The following is a 22,047-nucleotide window of genomic DNA, read 5'->3' as shown; positions in this document are numbered from 1 at the left end:
GAAGATATGACAAGAAACTGCAACAGCAACACATCTTTTAAATCAATGTAGGTATACATTACAAGTTATTTAATAACTAGAGGAACACATTGAATACCAGGCGTTTTTATCATTGCCACCAGTATTTGCTTTTGTCAGGGATTGTAAACTTATTGGTCTCCTTTCGAGAAGAAACTTTCAAAATAATGAATAGGTGACGTTTTAGCATTGCCAATAACATTTCAATGTTGCCAACAGGTGGGCTGGCTACGAGCGGAAGACCAAACAGTCCTGTCACTTCACGACCGAGTGGTTCTTGGCGGCCGTTATGCCGTAAGCTTAGACTCACCAAGGACTTGGCAGCTTCGCATCAGACCTCTGCGGGCCGAAGACCGCGGCTGCTACATGTGTCAGATCAACACGCAGCCCAGCATGAAGTGGCAGATTGGCTGCATCGATGTCTATGGTGAGTAACTACATTGTATGCTTCTTAAATGCTTCTTCTTCTTAAATGTTTTTTTAGTTTTTCTAATTTTGTTATTAAGTTTTATATATTTATGTAGTATTATGAATCATTATCATCATCAGCACATTAACGTCCCCACTGCTGGGGCACGGGCCTTCCCTATGGATGGATAGGGAGATCGGGCCTTAAACCATCACGCGGGCCCAGTGCGGATTGATGGTTATTAACGACTGCTAATGCAGCCGGGACCAACGGTTTAACGTGCCTTCCGAAGCACGGAGGAGCTCGGGATGAAAACTTTTTTTTTGTGGTCACCCATCCTATGACCGGCCTTTGCGAAAGTTGCTTTACTTCAACAATCGCAGACCGAGCGCGTTTACCGCTGCGCCACCGAGTTCCTCCGTGCTCCGTATTATGAATAGCTGTGTTATAATATTTAAATTTTATAATATTTATTTAGATTATATCTTATAATATTATTATATTTATTTGTTTGTTTGGAACCGTGGTAGCCCAGTTGGTAGAGCGCTTGCGTCTCACTTTGAGGTCGCAGGTGCGAATCCAGCACAGACCTATGATTGTCGTATTTGTTTACGAATTCGTGTTTGGATCACAAATGATTATCACGTGCTCAGCGGTGAAGAAAAACACCGTGAGGAAACCCACATACCCCAGAAATGCATTTTCGGAGGTACGTGACCTAACCTGTAGGTGCGCTTCTGTAAAAAACCTGACTTGTCAAATCTTCCGGTTAGGTTAGCGGACCCTTTGAAAAATCGGAATTATGCTAGGAGGTTATCCTCCTAGCATAATTTTCCATATTTGTAAAGATATTATTATATTTATGTTGGTACAACAAAGTGGATGAATAAAATATGCTAAGAACGTGGTAAGTACTAAAATGTCAAGGCTTCACTAACAATTTGTGTTTGTTTAGCAATTTAGCCCCAAAGGTGACAACGCCTACCTACATCAACACCTAAATAAAATATGTTCAAACATAAAAATTTAAGCTTTATTCTGCTAGAAGCTTCCTCCTTCCCTTAAACATGCAAATTACTTGAAACATTACTTAACGTGAACGCATAAATTGAATAGGATACTCTCCTCACCTGCAAAGTAAAATTGAAAAGGTGTATGGGCGCAAAGAACTTAAGTAAATTAGAACGCAACAAACCAAATTACAAACTTTGCTGGGTGGAATTCAAGCGTGAACAATTCTAAAAGAAACTCCAGAGAAACGTTTTTTTAGAACGTATAATAGGTAGAATGAACGGAAGTCTTAAGCTTATTAAGAATAGAACGGATCCCTCGGCTTTGAAACATTTCAAAGTACTTACGTCGAACTTAGGAACAAAACTCAATATCAATGAAACGTCTCGACTGAAAACGGTAGGAAAGTATTTTCTTCGGAAAAATAAATCACCTTAGAAAAGTTAGGTAACGTTATTTCTCCGCGCCATTGGAGGTGGTGCCAACTTTTGTCGCTCACAGCTCAAATTAGTTCAGAGGTTATACTTTTTTTCACTTGGCAACTTTTGAAGTATGGATTCCAATATTAAATTTTTACAATGTCTCTGTGGCACGCAGATTGTGACTTCGGGTGAATTTAATAAAGAATACGACTAACTTTTGCTGACAGCTTGATATTAGATTGAATGAACTTTGGTGTATTGCTTTTATGGCGAAATTTCGACGCATTCGAATAAATTTTAGCGTATTGAGTCTTTGACGCCAAATTTTAGTACTCAAATAGAGCTCAGTTTGTAAAAGACCTAAAATTTGCAAGTCGTAAAAGCCGTGGAACGTTTAACTCCAACAGAGTCCCGGCTTTTGTAATATATACGCTTATCGTACCTGCTTGAATTCAAATATCATCCGCCTTTTGAATTATTTTCAGTAAAAAAGATAGTAAGTAATAAAATACGAAACTCGTTCTGTATTCTGAGCTCTTTACGCGCTTACTTATTAAATAGTACGTATTGAAAGTCACAAAGTCTATGCACAACAAAATCCTAAAACACAATATACTCGCTTTAATCCTAAAACAAGCGTGTGAATCTGAACTCAGAACAACAGGACCGGGTTAAAAGCCAATAAAACCCGACACACTTTTGTCAAATCGCAACATCGACTCGTTATGTAAATACTCGTAGAGTGATTCAGTCAAAATGGCCAGTGATACACTCGAAGAATCGTAAAAACAGCTCAGTACTGAGTCAGCCACAGCGGAAACTAAACAGTTGGAAAATATTGCATCTTTCTTCTGCTATGAAATAGGACACACATTCCACTTACTTGTCCGGATGAAAATTTTCAAGACGTCTCATTTAGTTTGTAACTCCAGGATTTAACATGTAATGGAGTTTTATTTCAGAACGTGAATATTTTTTAAAGATATCGAATAATGTTGTCGCCATTAATATTAAACTGGATAAGGACTTCTTCTATCATGTGGGTTGTGAGGTGAATTAGCAACTTCGTTAACCCTGGTGTTAGAGTTGTTATTGAGCCACCAAAGGCTCATGACATGGCTCATATCGTTACATCTACTTACTTACCGGGATCAAGGGACTAACGTGCCTTCCAAAGCATGGATCATCTTACTTTCGGACAATCAGGTGATCAGCCTGCAATGTCCTAACCAAACTAGGGATCACAAAGTGATTTTTGTGATATGTCCCCACCGGCATTCGAAACCGGGACCTCTGCTAAATTAAATCTAATAAATAGCTGGTTATAAACATAAAAATTTTAAAGATTATTAATATTATGTAGTCCAAAGGGTACTTTAATCTTTGATATTTCATGTTATTTGGTTATATATAGGTATTAAAACATTAGGTGCTTAGATTTTAGGTATTTTAAACGTAGGTAAATTAACGTTAGGTTTTTAATTTTAGACATTAACTCTTTTCGAATCCCGAATGTTTGTAAGTAAATAGGTACTTTCCAGGCTACGTTCAATAAAAACAATGTAGATGGCGTCGTACAGCTTTAACGTGATAATTACCTTTTTTCTCATTACTCGGGTATATAAACAATTATTCCAAAATACAATGTAATGGCAGAGGCATGGATATAAATAATTGATATTTGAATCACATGATGTATAGTGTTATGTTGCTACCTTTATTGCTACTTGCTGATCTTAACAGCCTCCGTGGTCTAGTGGTTAGAGCGTTAGGCTCACGATCTGGAGGTCCGGGTTCGATTCCCGATGGGGACATTGTCGAAATCACTTTGTGAGACTGGCCTTTGTTTGGTAAGGACTTTTCAGGCTTGAATCACCTGATTGTCCGAAAAAGTAAGATGATTCCGTGCTTCGGAGGGCACGTTGAGCCGTTGGTCCCGGCTATTAGCCGTAAAAAACACCTCCACCAACCCGCAGTGGAGCAGCGTGGTGGAGTATGCTCCATACCCCCTCCGGTTGATTGAGGGGAGGCCTGTGCCCAGCAGTGGGACGTATATAGGCAGTTTATGTATGTTATGTAATCTTAATCTTGATCAGAATAATAAGGGTGAATCATGTGATTGTGTCTGGGTGAAATAATAAGGGTCATCAATTATACTCAAAAACAAAGATAAAAGATGCATTATTTCTTTTATTGGTGCTAATTCCTGTAAACACCATCAAAATTTATTTTAAGTTCTATCTGTCATTTTTTTATCCGCCGAAAAGGAAAGGGACGGGTAATCGACAAGCATAAAAATGGAATACACGTCAATTTTATTCACAAGTCTAAAACAACAGTCTAAAAATTTTACATTGCCCAATAACCCGACAGAATTATGTTTGCATACTGCGAGATACCTTTTTGATTAACCCGGGTTATTTATTCATTTACTCAATCTTCCTAAAAGAGCTGTGAATCATCCGTCCCTTTCGTTTTCGGCGGATAAAAAAATGACAGGTATAACTTAAAGTAAAATTAGGAGGTGTCTGCAAGGATCGGGGCCATTTATGAAATTAGAAGGTTAAACGAAGAAAAATCAGTACAGCGCCATCTGGGACCTGTGGACGGTGGTCGGGGGACCGCCGTCCACAACATAGGTCTCGTGCTGTAGGGCTCCCCAAGTGTTCTGGGCAGCCCTCGGCGGAGGGGGAGGCGCTTGACGCGCTCCCATGGGCGCTGGGCCCCAAAGGGCATCCGCCGGCGGGGACGCGGTTGTGTGCAATTGCGTTCCCGTATCCCCGCCACAGGGCGGCAAGGAGGAACACCGTTGGGTTTTAGTGGGTATACCGGATGGCGACACCCGGGGAGTCCCACATAACCACGTCGCAAAAAAAAAAAAAAAAAAGTACAGCGCCATCTATATTGTTTTGGGGAGCGTAGCCTGGAAAGTCTCTCATTGATGTAATTTCATATACTAACTAAATATTTCAACTATTGTGGTTCTGTGGTTCACCAGCTTGATTCTCTCCGTTTCGAGCCCCGGTACTTGAGTTATTAATTTATCTTAAGTGCAGTTTACTCTAACGCAGTGGGCTCGACCATTGATAGACGTCTCACCACCAACCCCGTTGGACTAACGGAAAGCTCGGTGAGGCGCGGGTACTTAGTTCATCATGCAATGGATGTATGCAATTGGGGTATAGTCGTAAGCTTATGGGATGCTAAATATTTGTCATATTTCTCGTTCGACAGTGCCACCAGATATCATAAACGAAGAGACTTCAGCCGACGTGTCAGTCCAGGAGATGGACAATGTGACGATGGTTTGCAGAGCGTCTGGCCATCCACCCCCGAAGATTACGTGGCGAAGAGAAGACCACGAACCGATGTTGCTGAAGAAAGTCGGCGGCAGGGACTTTTATAAAGGTTAGTCTCTTCTCTGGTGGGAGGGCCTGTGCACTCCCCATTTGTCCTGCCATGTAGATAATGCCATCTGCGGCGAATGTACAATAAGTCACGGCAAAAATAAGACTCGATTGAATGAGGCGAGAAAAGGGCATGAAATAAACATTACGAACAATATCAAAATAGCTTAAATCATTCTTCTTCTATCGTGTGGGTTGTGAATTACCAACCTCATCAACCCTGAGTTAAGGGTTATTATTGAGCCGCCAAAAGCTCCTGACATGGCTCATGTAACGACTACATACATATCAGTAAGTAGTAACCGGGACCAACGATTTAACGTGCCTTCCGAATAACGGATCATCTTACTTTTTGGACAATCAGGTGATTAGCTTGTAATGTCCTAACCAAACTAGGGATCACAGAGTGATTTTTGTGATATGTCCCCACCGGGATTCGAACCCGGGACCTCCGGATCGTGAGCACAACGCTCAACCACTGGACCACGGAGGTCGTTCTTAAATAATTAATATGAAGATTACTCAGCTTGTATCCACCAACTACTGGTTATATACCACCGATCTTTCACGCCATCTTTTCTAGTCCACTTCAGGGGAGTTAAAACGGCCACATCGAAGCAATTCATCTAAGAAAGCAATATTGCAATTTGAGATTTGCGCATATAAAATTATGTGCGCAATGCAAACAAATAAATGTCAAATAGCAATATTGCTTTCTTAGATGAATTGCTTTGATGTGACCATCTTAATCCCCCAGAAGTCTAATGCTTTAAATAAGTTAATATTCAAAAAAATTCAATTACTGTTTAACGGCCTCCGTGGTTCAGTGGTTGAGCGTTGGGCTCACGATCCGGAAGTCCAGGATCCGGGTTCGAATCCTGGTGGGGACATATCACAAAAATCACTTTGTGATCCCTAGTTTGGTTAGGACGTTACAGGCTGATCACCTGATTGTCAAAAAAGTAAGATGATCCGTGCTTCGGAAAGCTCGTTAAGCCGTTGGTCCCGGTTACTACTTACTGATGCAAGTAAGTAGTCGTTACATGAGCTACGTCAGGGGCCTTTGGCGGCTCAATAGTAACCCTGACACCAGGGTTGATGAGGTTGGTACTCCACCTCACAACCCATACGATAGAAGAGATTTGTATGTCCAGTGGAGAGCTACGTGGGCAGTTCGCTGCCGCTATGGCGCGTGGACCGAAGACAGATGGGCGCGTTCCTGTGCATCGCCTCCAACGACGTCCCACCCGCCGTCAGCAAGCGGATCATACTGCTGGTCAACTGTGAGTGTCACCTTCATAACCGTGCCAAAAGCTCCCTAATGTTGCACAAGGTTACCATATACTGGCAGTGTATGGACGTTCCTGTCCATCGCCTCCAACCACGTCCCACCCGCCGTCAGCAAGTGGATCTTACTACTGGTGAACTGTGAGTATCACCTTCATAACTGCGCCAACAGTTCTTAATTGTTGCACATGTTTACCATGGACTAGCAGTGTATGGACGTTTCTCTTTATCAGTAAATTATTGTTTCCCTTTTTCATTCATTCGTATTTACATGGTAAAAACAAACTTATATCTATGTAACTTCTTCAATTAATTGCAACACGGAATTCATCAAGAAACAAAACATCGGAATCAAAGGCGCTCTCACCTCTGACGCCAATACAATTAGTAGACGATTATTCCTCCTTCCTACTGTCTGCGTTCCTTATGGGCTTGTGCAAGTCATAAGAGAGTCTTACTGTTAAGATGTTTTGATTGTTTTGCTACTTCGCATATATATCACTTTAAGTTATTACAATGGTTACAAACTCGTCCGACAAAAAGAGATAGATCGATGAATAAAAAATAATTAAACAGTAAGGAATTCATATTTTTTAAAACATTTTTTTAAAAGGTATTTTTATGTTACAATTGTCAACACTTACTACAGTGAGGGACTTTTCAAGCTCCGCTCCCTAAAAAGAATATAGATGGCGCTGTCCAGATTTCCCTTCGTTTAAATTTCTAATGTCATGGTTAACATGGGTACAACCTATTGTACGAAAACGTAGGATGATTTCGTGCGGCGGAGGCCACGTTAACCCGTTCGTCTAGGCTATTAGCCGTAAAATTTTCACCAACCCACAGTGGACCAGCATGGTGGAGTAAGCTCTATACCCCTCCCGTTGCTTGAGGGGAGGCATGTGCCTAGCAGTGAGAGGTATACAGGGTGTTAGTGACGTAAGGAATAATGAGGGGGATGATTCCGCCCCTGATTCTGAGTAAATATAAAGTGTCCGCCGCACTCAAGATTTTTTGTTTCTTAAATTATTTTCAATTATATACCTACTCAAAATAATGAGCTGAATCACCCCCCTCAGTTTTACAAGTACCCATACAAGTAGACATGTGATGGTGAGGTCTTATTGACACCGTAACGAATACCTACTGTGGGGATACTGTATATGATTCTGAGTTGATAGCAAGTGGAATTTCCTGTCGGAAAATTCAGGAAATATTTGTGTAATTTGTAATTATTTTCAGTTCCACACTTTTGCGACTGAAAAAATCGCTTGATATCAAATCATCTCCCAACGTTTTCGTCATGACGTCACTAACAACGTGTTTATAATGTTGTCGGTCCCAGCTACTATTTACTTAAGTATGTACTCGTTATATGAGCCTTGTCTATGGCGATTCAATGTAGTACCTAACCCTGATACCAGTGTAAAATGCCGACTGACTTGAACCGCTTACACCACGCGCCAAATCTGTGATAACGCCGAATCGAGCTCTTGCGTATAATTGACTCTTCCCTGTCATTGGTTCCTGAGCCTTCGTAAGCTGATGTAGAGATCCCATATATGCTCGGAATGTTTAGCACCCAAATCATTTGCTTGAATCTCGAGAATATTCAGGAAATGTGACCGGGATAAATACGTCATTGTTAGAGATGTGATGACAGACAGACTGACTTAACACTTTATTACTCAAGTCTGTAATCCCAAAAACGTGCTGAATAAAATTATTTTTGTTACTAGAAAATCATCTTCACTTATCAGCAAGTAAGAATGGCCCCGATTCCTGCAGACATCTTCTAATTTTGCTTTAAGTTATACCTGTCATTTTCTTATCCACCGAAAAAGAAAGGGACGCATGATTGACAGCTCTTAATTTCAGGAAGAATGAGTAAATAAATAAATAACCCGGGCGAATCAAAAAGGTATCTCGCTGATATGCAAACTGTTTGACGTGTGCTACTAACTTAATTCTGTCGGGTTAGCCAATGCAAAATTTTTATAGGGTTGTTTTAGACTTGTGCTTAAAATTGACGTGTGTTCCATAAATATAATGCTTGTTGATTACCCGTCCCTTTCCTTTTCGACGGATAAGAAAATGACAGATATAACTTAAAATAATATTAGATGGTGTTTACAGGTATTGCACCATTGTCATCAAAATAAACCAATCTATTTGTAAAATGCAGCCAAACTTGGTATTGACCAAGGCCGTCCAATGACCAAGACTTGAAAACCTATTTATATTCCTTTGTAGGTACCTATTCCACAATATAACGACAAATTGTCCATACCAAAGATTTCTTGGAACGTAAAGCCTTTATAATAAATACTACTTTTGCTATTTTCCATAAAAACTATTGAAGCGAAAAAATGCGTATTCAAAAGATTAAATATCTCAGAGCTTCCGCGCTTTAACAATCCAATATCGGAACTTACGCGCCAAGTAACATTAAATTCTTCCGTTCACAAGCGGAATTGAAATCCTAGGAGCGGTGAAGGGTGTAGTGAATTATACGACTCATTGGCTCAGGGTAGGCAAGGATCAGACATTGGTTTATCAGAACATTGCCTTTCGCACTCTAACCGCTAACCAAATCCCGATTTGATGGACGAAAGAACAATCGTGCGAATTCATTGGCCCGTATTATTTAACCGGCCAAAAAGGGGTCTAATATTTGCATCTTTTCAACAGCCTCCGTGGTCTAGTGGTTAGAGCGTTAGGCTCACGATCTGGAGGTCCGGGTTCGATTCCCGATGGGGACATTGTCGAAATCACTTTGTGAGACTGTCCTTTGTTTGGTAAGGACTTTTCAGGCTTGAATCACCTGATTGTCCGAAAAAGTAAGATGATTTCGTGCTTCGGAGGGCACGTTACGCCGTTGGTCCCGGCTATTAGCCGTAAAAACACCTCCACCAACCCGCAGTGGAGCAGCGTGGTGGAGTATGCTCCATACCCCCTCCGGTTGATTGAGGAGAGGCCTGTGCCCAGCAGTGGGACGTATATAGGCAGTTTATGTACAATTTGACCTTTGTGAAAGTTTCTAGCTAACACACACTTCCATTAGAGACCTTTGTATTACTAGTGAAAATATATCATTAGTGGAGTCAATAAAGCCGAAGCTTCCTAACTAATGCGTTCGGTCTGCGATTGTTGAAGTTAAGCAACTTCGGCAAAGGCCGGTCATAGGATGGGCGAACCACAAAAAAAAATAGTTTTCATCTCGAGCTCCTCTGTGCTTCGGAAGGCACGTTAAGCCGTTGGTCCCGGCTGTATTAGCAGTCGTTAATAACCATCAATCCGCACTGGGCCCGCGTGATGGTTTAAGGCCCGATCTCCCTATCCATCCATAGGGAAGGCCCGTGCCCCAGCAGTGGGGACGTTAACGGGCTGATGATGATGATTATTATTTATTATCCTATTTTGATGTTATTTTTTGTGGGTGGTGTTTTATTATTTTGTGGAGGCAGTTGTTTATATTATAAAAAAGTCTGTTTTTTTTTATTCAAACAAAAAGGTGGATTTAATAGACTTTCCTGATTCCGTATAAAGACGGCATCCGATTAGTAGCCCTAAACCGTTTTTCCATCTGTCCGTTTGTGTGTCAAAAGGCTGTATCTTTTGAACCATATTTGATACCGCGTTGAAATTTGCACAGATATTATAGCGGATATAACAACAAGTAATAAAAAATAAGAAAACGAAAAAATGAAGGGGGGCCCCATACATGTAATGTTTTTTTTTTACTTTGGGACCCTCTCATAGACAAACGGACAGACGAAAAAACGGTTTAGTGCTACTAATCGGAAGCCGTGTCTGTGCAGAATCAGAAAAGTACTTACTTTAAATCTATTTTTCGTCGGAATAAAAAAAAACCATTTTTTTTTAGTTGATGGAAATATTTATTTGTTTCTGATTAAATGATATAAAAACAACCCCTACAAAAGAAAAAACCATCAATACCGGACCTATCCCTGGCAAGTTAGAAGCTGAAACCCTCCACTACGAGTACATTAGTATCATAAATATTATTTGTATTTGTTGTTGTTAGGTTGGTTTGGATACGTAAAGTGGATGAAAGATGATATTAATATAATTGAGAAAGCGGTATATAAAGCGAAAGTTGATGGTAGGGCTGACAGAGGAAGACCTATAAGGACTTATATTAACCAAATTGGAGATGTCCTCAGAAAAGTTTTAGTACGATCTACTCTGAACCGGCGTGCGTGTATGAAGCGATTGATGAATGTGGAGGAAGCAAGAGAAGTGTGTCAGAATCGAAGCAAATGGAATTCTATAGTCTCTGCTTACCCCGGTGGGAAATAGGCGTGAGTTTATGTATGTTGTATCAAATGACCTGATATATCACTCGTATATCGCTCGTTTCTGAATCCTAGCCTATATTTACGTGCTACTAGTAATTAAATAACAGTTATGGATGTTATTAAACTATAATTTTAGTCGTGTTCCTAATTACGTTGTTGTGAGTCAGCGAAATAATTGAAGGTAAATTTTATATCATGGGTTGATTGATTATTCCATAGTATTTGTTTGGTTGTTGTCTTGATATACTTTTTTTTACCTTTGATGAGTTTGCTCTTGGCCTCAGACTTGCCTGAAGGCATTGACGAGGCCTAAGGTGGAGCGAGCTCGCCCAGAAGGTGCCTGTCCACTCTGGCCTTGAAAACACCCGGGTTATATGCATTCGGAAATACAGAAGACGGCAGAGAATTCCACTCCTTAGCAGAACGCATAATGAAGGACGATGCGAAGCGCTTTGTGCAAATAGTTGGGATATCCACCAAATACTTTTACAAATACACTACTATAATATACTTTTGTAAATCATCGAATGTAATAAGTATTTTAATGCAATATTTCTTTAGCTGATCTTGGCAGAAATAAAAGGACAGAGGCGACATATTGATCTTATTATTCGTAATTATATTTTCAAAATATTAGATTGAACAAACAAAATAGGTAATTACTTTGAACTACGACTGAGAAATTCCAATGATAATGGGAAGGGTAATTCTAAGAATCCGATAGAGTGAAGGTAATATTCTTCTTCTATGGTGTGTGTTGTGAGGTGGATTACCAACCCCATCAACCCTGGTTATTACTAAGCCGCCATAGGCCCCTGACATGACTCATGTATCGACTACGTACATACATTAGCAAGTAATAACCGGGACCAACGGCTTAACGTGCTTTCCGAAGCACGGATCATCTTACTTTGAACAGTCAGGTGATCAGCCTGTAATGTCCTAACCAAACTAGGGATCACAAAGTTATTTTTGTAATTTGTCCCCAACGGAATTCGAACCCGAGACTTCCGGACCGTGAGCACAACGCTCAACCACTGATTCACGAAGTATAAATAATGGGGTAATGATTTGTTTTCTGTTTTTTGCTGAAGAAAAAAAAATCTCCATTAGTGAAATATTTTACCCTATTCTACGAATTTCATCGGGTTGGCCAATTTATTTGGAATCCCGTGGATCAGCGCACTGAGTGTTCCGTTTTAATGCATTTAGACAGGTCTCAATACGACGACTGGCGGGTAATTTGCAATTTTTCGTGGATTTTCCCTATTGGTAAAGTGATTTGGTTTCTTGCGCAATCTTCCGCTAATTCCGACCCAAATGGATGGATCACCGAAGTAACTGGCTTTTAGGATATTTTAGGCATTGGAATCTAAGTGACATTCGCTACAGATACGGTATATATACTAATTTCTATATATTAACGCCCATATACAAATAAAACAGCATTAAGTATACCTAATAATAATTAAACATAAAATTATTTTATTTGTATATTTCAAATAGATTCTTGGGTTGCTATTGGTGTTTGATATGGATCTAAAACAGCTGTCGAGGAGTGGTTCAATCACTCTATATTTCTGCCTTCCCCTTTGGGGACACAGGCGTGATGCTTTGCAATATTTTATTTTATGTTCAAATAGTTATGTGATTTAATTACTCGTTTTTATCATCCAAAATTTAATTCTGTTTTAGCAGGAGTCGTATTTGTTTTCTTTTGTTGTTCTTCTTGTCAACAACATTTGTTTACTAATATATATTACTAAATTGTAAATAAATCTCCTTGAGTATTTTTTTTTTCAAAACTGTACAGAGAAGGAGATAAACAGAGAGAATAACACTCATTTACGTGGAGGAGGATTAAGCAAGAAAAGGTCTAACCTGACCGTTGCTCCGTCGACTACGCGACGCGTGAAATGCGAGCACCCTTCATTTAACCTTACCTACCTTACCTTAGTTAATTATGTCTCCGTAAATAAAGAACCTGAGGAAATATCACGAGATTTTTACGAAGAAAATGTGGACTCAGCTTAATACGAGATTAGGACAATAGCTTCATTCCGATTTATTTCGGGCTCAGAGCAAAAACTTACACCTACCTACTAGAATATTTTGGTAAAAGTAAAATTGAAAAGTAGATTTTATGTAATTATTTCGTATGTGTTCTGGTTCTTTTATTTATTTATGATTCGTGTCAAATCTTCCGGTCAGGTAAGCGGGTCCCGAGATGAACGGGATAGCGCAGAGAAGATGATGATGATAGATTTTCTCATGTTGTGAGACATCTGAGAGGAAATTCTTAGGCAAGTTTTTACGGCACGCCTGGGATTTGCACACATTCTATAATTTTCATTGCCAGCTCAATAAAATAACAATCTATCTATCTACTCCGCCTGTGTCCACCCAATGATGGGTATAGGCCTCCTTTCTTTCACGCTATCCTTTCCGGTCCTGTGCAAGTCTCATCTATTGCTTTCCGGTGTACCTCACAATGTCGTCCGGCCACCGGAATGGCGGTTTACCTCGATATCGCAGACCATCCCTTGGCCACCATTCAGTAACAGCCTTAGTACATCTGTTGTCTTTCCGTCTTGCCAAGTGTCCTGCCCATTTCCACTTAAGCCTAGCGATTCGTACACTTACATCTTCGACTTTAGTGCGTTGCCGAATTTCGACGTTTGGTGTACGATCTACGATGTTTGGTGGATGCCTAAGAACTAAAAAGAATATTTTGTCCACAGTTCCACCGACAGTGATAGTGCCAAACCAACTGCTCGGAGCTCCATTGGGAACCGATGTGGTCTTAGAATGCACTATAGAGGCTCATCCTAACACTATCAATTACTGGTTGAGAAATAGAGGAGAAATGCTTCTTAATGGGTAAGTGTTTACAAATCTGATCTATTTCTGTAATAAACATGACAGGGTACGGACAGAAATTATAACATAATTTCATTATCATCATAATATTTTATATAATAAGCGAGCCAACTTTATAAATTAATAACTCATTGGTGCAAGTCGAGTACCTACTTTAGAACACGGTGCGCCCCGGATGAGAAGCTAGTCGGTGACACACAGGACCACAGTGATAGTTTATATACAGGGTGTTAGTGACAACGTATCGAATACCGAGGGGGATGATTCAGACCATGATTCTGAGTTAATATCAAGTGGAATTTGCCTTCGCAAAATTAATATTTGTTTCAATTAATTTCAATTCTATACTTTTGCAATGGAAAATTCCAATTGATATTAACTCAAAATAATGAGCTGAATCACCTCCCTCAGTATTTGTTACGATGTCACTTACAACCCGTACTAGTACGAACAGGTAGCCAAACAAGTGCGTATGGGTGCTAACACCCGTACTAATGACACCGTAACAAATACTGAGGGGGATGATTCAGACCATGATTCTGGGTTGATATCTTCCCTGTCGGAAAAATCATGAAATTTTTGTGTTTTTTTTCATTATTTTCAGTTCGACGGAAACTTCCACTTGATAACTACTCATGGTCTGAAACATCCCTCAAAGTTTTCGTTATGATGACTGTCACTAACAGCCTGCATAAATCACAGGTTTTTAATAGCACTTCGCACCGATAAGCATAAAAAAAAAAACAAGAATTAACAAGATTATTATCTTATCTGTTGTGTCCAAACCTAGCTACTCGTAACATTCCTCAGAGCTTACATTCCAATACGGGACATTCATTGTTTCGAGCAACTTTGGCTCGTACGTGACTGTAAACGAGGACCAGGGTAGCATTTAGTATCATTTCTGATTTCATGACTGTTTTCTATTACCTACATCACTAATCATTGTGACTTTAGTGCCTCCTTTGGCCTTGGTGGACCAGTTGTTGAGGGTTGGGCTTATGATTCTGAAAGCCCAGTTCGAATTCCGGTGAGGACATATTATTACAAAAATAACTTTATGTTCCCTAGATTGGTTAGGACACTGCAGGCTGACCACCCGATTGTCCGAAAGTAAGATGATCTGTGATTCAGAAGACATTTGGAGCTGTTCATCACGGCCAGGTTTTCTGACGTGTCTAAACTATTTTCTAATTAAAAAAAATGACATGATGATGAATGATGAGGTTGGTACGTCACGTCACAACCCACACGATAAGAAGAAGAAGAATTAAAAAAAATTATGAATTGGATTTTGCGACGGAAATATCCACTCGATATTAACTCGGAATCATGAGCGGAATCATCCCCCTCAATAGTCTTATGAATATTTTTCTGTTAAGGTTATAGAATTCCTGACTACAAACCTGTTTTCATGCCAGATAAAGACCAGAGTTTGTGAGGGCGATTGAATCCCTCTTGAGTCCATTGTTATGAGGGGCAATCATAACTGCGTGGGTAATGACGACCCCTCGACTCTAGTACATGGAAAAATATTTTTGTTTTGCATCTGGGGGCACGGGAGTGCCCTCGCCAAGACTAGTAAAGCGAATAGCAAGGACATGGCACTACCTACCTTTTCTCATAACTTTTCGTCAAATCAAATCAAAATCGTCGATATTTGAACCCTCATAACTCATTATACCAGATAAACCAAAATCTCAGCGTATGTAGTCAGCAGTAGACTTATTAAACGGATAAAGTTTCCAATGCTTTAGATTTTATTGATATGTACACAACTCCGATTTTCACACTCACTGATTTAAAATGTCTTTGACAATAATTTCATTTTCCAGGCCAAAATACTCCATCACCGAAGAGCGCTCTTCATACAGGGTCCAAATGAAGCTTACTATATGGAATTTTGCGCGAGGTGATATTGGCACCTACAATTGTGTCAGCACCAACTCTTTAGGCAAGAGTGAGGGCACCCTCAGGCTTTATGGTAAGTGGCTTGCAAGCTTTCGTCTGATGTGACAGTATTGTGATGAGAGTTAGCGGGGTAACGTTGGTAGGACTGGTTTAAGTTATGCATGTAATCAAATTATAAGACGTGTTATTATGTAGATATTATTTATGTCATTATGAGCTGCAGATGGGCTGCATACAAACTGCAAGTCACCCATAGACCTCGTATAACAAATTACAACCAATCTCTGTAAAAAACCGCGGCGCATCTTGGCACAAGTGCGACGTGAAACGACACTGTATAAACGATATTGCACTTTATTTTAACAGCCATAACATCTTAATTTGTATAAACGAACTTATGCTATCTACATAATATATACGTATTTGCAACACGGTTCGGCAACTTTTCTAGAAAACTCCTTAGAAATAAGCCTTTTTTTTTCAGTGAAGCCACCTGTACAATTACAGGTTGGATGCTATTTTTGTGCGGTTTCGCGAAAACCGACGGTGGAATTTAAATAAAAAGTTATCTCATATCCTAGAAATATACAAATAGCTGTAGGCTCTGCACGGTAACCGCGCCGCGCGCGGCGCGAATTATATCGAGGCCTTCGACCAATACCCGTTTGACGTCCATCTACGTAGATAGCATTCGTATCGTTTATTGGTCGATGTGCTCAATATAATTCGCGCCGCGCGCGGCGCGGTTGTCATGCAGACCCGGTTGGAGTTATCTCGTCAAATAAAAAAAAATAACAGTAACAGACTAACTGGTAACTGAAAACTAAAGTTAGCCACCCGAATAATGTCGACGGTATCGTTTTTGTGATCCATTCATTTTAGTTTGCCCGCGGATTTGCTATTTGAGTTTTGAATTGGATTCGTCCAACCGTAATTGGAATGGACTTGCTTCACCGACTGAGAAAGTAAGATTCATTGAAACACTGCATATGTATACCCGAATAGCTTGTTTGCAGGACTTTTTATTATAAGATGAGACGAATTGATACTTTTCCAAATTTCACAAAGAGAAAATTCAATCGAAATAGTCTGTCTTCGGGGCGAGCATGTCTTAGAACACCAAAATCGCGCAACTACATCGTACAATTTGTTAACAGAACAACCACATTTGCCATAGTTTCCTAGTTAGGTATGATTCTAAGTAGAAATGCCCGCTTTTGTACGAAAAATAATGACTCTATTCCGCTACATCTTATCACAGTGTACAAGCAAAAGCGTTAGAAGGTAGAGACAAAAATCTCAGCTATTTATCATGCCAAGATAAGCTTTCTCGAGTTCATCTAGTAAAGGAGCGAGAAATATTCCCTGTTATCTTTTTCAGGATTCTTGAAGAAATATGTAAAAACGATCTTTTAGAGACGAGATCACGATTCTATTTAGCGTAAACAGCTTTATTCGTACAGATTCCATTTTTTAAGAGACTTATACGCGCCCACGGTATAGGTAGCTACGGTTACGAGTACTACCTCTAATATGTATACACTTTGAAACCATGTCACATTAACTGTTTGACATTTTATACCGTAAGTCTCTTTAAATAATATGATAGTGCGACAGGGTCCTAAAGTGGGTACATGATTTATTGCTCATGATTGTACATATGTGAATTATCATCACAGTCATTGTCTCGAAGTCGTGTACTTTATTCATGGCTGTGAAAGCCACTTCTGCAACAGAAGCCTTCGACAGTCGGGGTGTTGTCGTACTTTCTGCTAATAGTCAGTGTCTGGAACCTGTTACAATTCATCATCATCATCATCATCATCAGCCCATTAACGTCCCCACTGCTGGGGCACGGGCCTTCCCTATGGATTGATAGGGAGATCGGGCCTTAAACCATCACGCGGGCCCAGTGCGGATTGATGGTTATAAAATATCAAATTGAAAATAATTTACATTTAAAATGTATTTTTTTTTTATATTTACAGAAATAAAACTCTACCCAAGTTCGCAGTCAGCGGAAGAGGCGAACGTCGGCGGTAAGTACTTTTTTAATAACTAGCTGTTTCCCGCGGCTTTGTTCGCATGAAACCCTGCTATTGAAATTATAGAAGTTTCACACAATCTGTGTTATTTCTTTTTATCCTCTTAGGGTTTGAATTTGGCATACATAATTGAATATGACAAAAAATCCCGTACCTGAATTATTATTGCTCCCGGTACAATTTCTTTGCGTGAGACCTTAGACTATTCATCCCACACCCCCTCTACCCCTAGCCCCTTTTCCTCATTAAAGGCATTATAATTATTGTTATTATATGAATGAGGTTCCAATCTAGGTCGGGTGTTTTATAAGATGCTCAAGAAACTGTATAATTATCATATATCTTCATTCATTAGGGTAACATTAACGGCCTTCGTGGTCCAGTGGTTGAGCGTTGTGCTCACGATCCGGAGGTCCCGGGTTCGAATCCCGGTGGAGCAAATCACAAAATATCCCTTTGTGATCCCTAGTTTGGTTAGGATATTGCAGACTGATCACCTGATTGTCCAGAAGTAAGATGATCCGTGCTTCGGAAGGCACGTTAAGCCGTTGGTCCCGGTTACTACTTACTGATGTAAGTAAGTAGTCGTTCTTTGAGCCACTCCAGGGCCCTTGGGCGGCTCAATAATAATCCTGATACCAGGGTTGACAGGGTTGGTCATCCACCTCTCAACCCACACGATAAGAAGAACGGTAACATTTTCATAATAGATATACCTAAAATCATCAGAATATGTATTTAGGTAGACAAAATCTCAAAGGAGTTTTCATTTCACAGTTTACTTTTTTTCAATTACAGTACATCTTACAGGTCACAGTGAAACAGTGCATGAAATAAGGCCTGCTTAGTCCCCAGCTTAATAAAAACCCTCAGAAGCTGTGTGGTCACTGACAAAACGAGCATGTTAAATTGCTTACTGGGCGGTCCACAATTTTGATATTGCTAAATACTGGAGGGTTTTTCATCTTAAAAAAGTAAAGGTCATTTTGCAGGAATGGAATGTTCTAGAAAAAAAGTACACCTTCTTTTTACAGGGTATTAGTGACATCGTAACGAATACTGAGGGGGTGACTCAGACCATGATTCTGATATCAAGTTTCTGTTTTTTTAAAGGTCTTACGGATGGAACCGCTAAGAATACTGCATTCAACAGAGGAGATCCTATGCCGCTATCGAGTTCTAATTTTGTTAAGATTTTAGTGATAACGTTAATTATTATTATGAAATATTAGTATTTGTAACTAGAGAACGAAATAGAATTATAATTGAGTAACAATTATGATAAAGTAATTAAAGTTTGCCTTTTAAATAAAATTTTGAGTAAAATTCATTCGTTGTTGGTGAAAGTGATCGAAACAGGAACGAGGAGATCAGCAGATGAACCAAAGTCACCGATATGGGCCACACAATTGCTATACTAAAGTGGCAGTGGGTGAGATACATCGCTTGTAGAACGGACGGCTGATGGGACGGTAAGGTTCTCGAATGGCGACCGCAGACCAGAAAACACAGCATGGGCAGGCCCCTCACAAGGTGGACCGATGACCTTCTGAAGATCCCGGGAAAACGCTGGATGCGGGTAGCAGAGGATCGGTCATTATGGCGAGCTTTGGGGGACGCCTATGTCCAGCAGTGGACAATTTCCAGCTAACAATGATGATGATGAATAGAAAAGTCCAGTCAAATAAGGATCCAGAATTAAAGATGATGCTGGTACCTTAAAATAACATACATGATTTTATACATAACATCTATTGAAATGACGTAGATTCAATTTAATGTTAAATTGACCTTCAAAAAGTATATCCATGATAATTACGTTTAACAATTGATTCTGTTTCTTGTAAAACTTTGTTAAAATATCGGTTCGAAATTATATCAATTTGTCACTTTATAATTGCGAATGTACATACTACTAAAACATGGTTCAATGACATCCTATTCAAGAAATATTTATGCAGCACTAAAATCAACTTTATGCATCATAAACTAAACGAAAGATGCCTTGTTCTGTTTCTATGTTGACAAAAGGTACAGTAAACACAATACGACTTTGTAAATAACGTTGCAGTAAGTACACAATTACCCAAGAGATGGCAAAAGAAACCGAGGAAGGCCATTCCGACGCTGGGAGGACGACAGAGTGGCGGAACCTGGACGGCTATATGCAAAGAGGAGTCGAATAGACTGGGGGAGGCTTTTGCCAATTGGCACACAGATACCTATCTAAACGTTACCACCGAATAATGGAAATGTACAAAAATAAAAAAGTATTGTATCTGAATTTATGGCTAATAAAGAAGTACACCATTATTAGTTGAAGTTTATGTAATATTGAGCAACTTGTTAGTTTTCTTTCTTATTCTTCAAACCCCCTCTGATTGATTGAAGGGAGGTCTGTGTCCTACACACAGTGGGACGTACATAGGCTGTTTATTATATTCTCTTAATGACACATTACGAATTGCGTCCGTTCATTCGTACTTACTCGTTACTTGAGTCACGTCAGGCGCCTTTGGCGGCTCAATAATAACGCTGATTAGGTTGGTGGTGAGGTTTGATAAGGTTAGTCATCCAACTCACAACCCGCACGGTAGCAAAAGAAGACGAATTCTTAGTTAGTGAGTCTTTCAATGAGCTTATACATGGTGATAGTGATATCGTAACGAAAACAGTGAGGTATAATTCAGACCATGATTCTGAGTTGAATTTTCTGTCGCAAAAATACTAAAATCTTCATGACATTTAGGACAGGAAATTTCACTTGATATCAACTCAGAATCTTGGTCTGTATTATCCCCCTCAGTATTCGTTATGGTGCAATTTATCATCGTAAAAGTATAGATGGATTTTGTGACTGATACTCATAATTCTACTTGCCATTAACTTGACTTGAATTCAACTCATGTTTCTGAGTTAATATCACGATGTCACTAACACCTTGTATACGTCATTTTACGAGTAGATAATATACCTCTATAGCCATCTTGATAGGAATAAAAGCTGTAAGAGCAGTGCATTTTCTTGGGCCTTAGCTCAGGGCCTTAGCCAAGTTTCAAACAATAGTGACACTCGAAAGTGGCAGTACAGTGTTAAAAAGGCATAGGATTGACATAAGGTGACTTAAAGTGTCATGTCCCACACATTTTTAGGGTTCCGTAGCCAAATGGCAGAAACGGAACCCTTGTGGATTCGTCATGTCTGTCTGTTCGTCCGTACGTCACAGCCACTTTTTATCACTGTCATTGTCGATTGTCATTATCAGGTCCACTTGGCTTTACTCCTCTATATATTTCCATCCTGCTTTCAATCTAATAATCTATTTAAGTAATGAGGACTTATAAACGGCTCAACCAGACCACATAACATTTAGTTGACAATTGTATTCTACAGTAAATACAGGGTGTTAGTGACATCGTAACGAACATTTTTTGATTTTTGATTTTGAGTTCATATTAAGTGGAATTTTCCGTCGCAAAAGTATGGAACAGAAAATAATTTTAAAAAATACAATTTTTTTTATGAATTTTCCGATAGGAAATTCCACTTGATATCAACTCAGAATCATGGTCTAAACCATCCCACTCATTATGACCATCGTTACGGTGTTACTAACACCGATGCCTAGTTGTATGGCTACCTGTATGTACTTGTACGGGGTGTAAGTGACATCGTAACGAATACTGGGAGGGATGGTTCAGCTCATTATTCTGAGTTAATATCAAGTGGAATTTTCCATCGCAAAAGTATAGAATTGAAAATAATTAAAAAAAATGTGAATTTTGCGACGAAAAATTCCACTTGATATAAACTTAGAATCATGGTCTGAATCATCCCGTTTAGTATTCGTTACGATGTCACTAACACCCTGTATATAAACTATCACTGTGGTCCTGTATGTCACCGACTAGCTTCTCATCCGGGGCGCACTGTGTTCTAAAGTACTCGACTTGCACCAATGAGTTATTAATTTATAAAGTTGGATCGCTTATTATAGACGACGCGATAATGTTCATCACCTACCATACCTAACAGAAAGCTCGGTGAAGCGTGTAGTTCATCTTGCTATGGATGTACCCATGGTATAAGAAGACCAGGTATGCTCAATCCTATGGCAAGCCGCTATTGTTAGCCCTTTGGTGACGTAAGTGTTACCACTGTATTACCATTAAATTGGTATTTCCAACATTCCAAGGATGTAAATTGTATTATTATTGAAAATTAAGTGAATTACTCACTAATCTAAATAGATTATATCTAAATAGATATTACTATTACTTGTCACATATATAAAAAAACATTGAACCTGTAAGTATTTTTTTTACTAAAAGGTCA

At 39.5% G+C, this 22,047-nt stretch overlaps 1 protein-coding gene across 2 annotated transcripts in view; it reads left to right on the top strand.

Annotated features, from left to right (window-relative positions):
- The window catches only part of LOC126370576 (limbic system-associated membrane protein-like), a 189,368-nt gene extending 168,171 nt beyond the window's left edge, over positions 1–21,197 (top strand). For both annotated transcript variants that reach the window (XM_050015522.1, XM_050015523.1), the window contains exons 4-10: positions 238–445; positions 5,095–5,268; positions 6,422–6,550; positions 13,618–13,756; positions 15,592–15,740; positions 17,656–17,706; positions 18,826–21,197. In XM_050015522.1, the coding sequence (XP_049871479.1) occupies positions 238–445; positions 5,095–5,268; positions 6,422–6,550; positions 13,618–13,756; positions 15,592–15,740; positions 17,656–17,706; positions 18,826–18,944 (969 nt within the window). In that variant the 3' untranslated portion in view covers positions 18,945–21,197. The remainder of the gene's footprint in view (positions 1–237; positions 446–5,094; positions 5,269–6,421; positions 6,551–13,617; positions 13,757–15,591; positions 15,741–17,655; positions 17,707–18,825) is intronic.
- The last annotated feature ends 850 nt before the right edge of the window (positions 21,198–22,047 follow it).

This window comes from Pectinophora gossypiella, chromosome 11 (genome assembly GCF_024362695.1).
Source record: "Pectinophora gossypiella chromosome 11, ilPecGoss1.1, whole genome shotgun sequence".
Taxonomy (NCBI): domain Eukaryota; kingdom Metazoa; phylum Arthropoda; class Insecta; order Lepidoptera; family Gelechiidae; genus Pectinophora; species Pectinophora gossypiella.
Note: the sequence above shows the minus strand (reverse complement) of the source record. Positions and strands in the feature narration are given on the sequence as shown.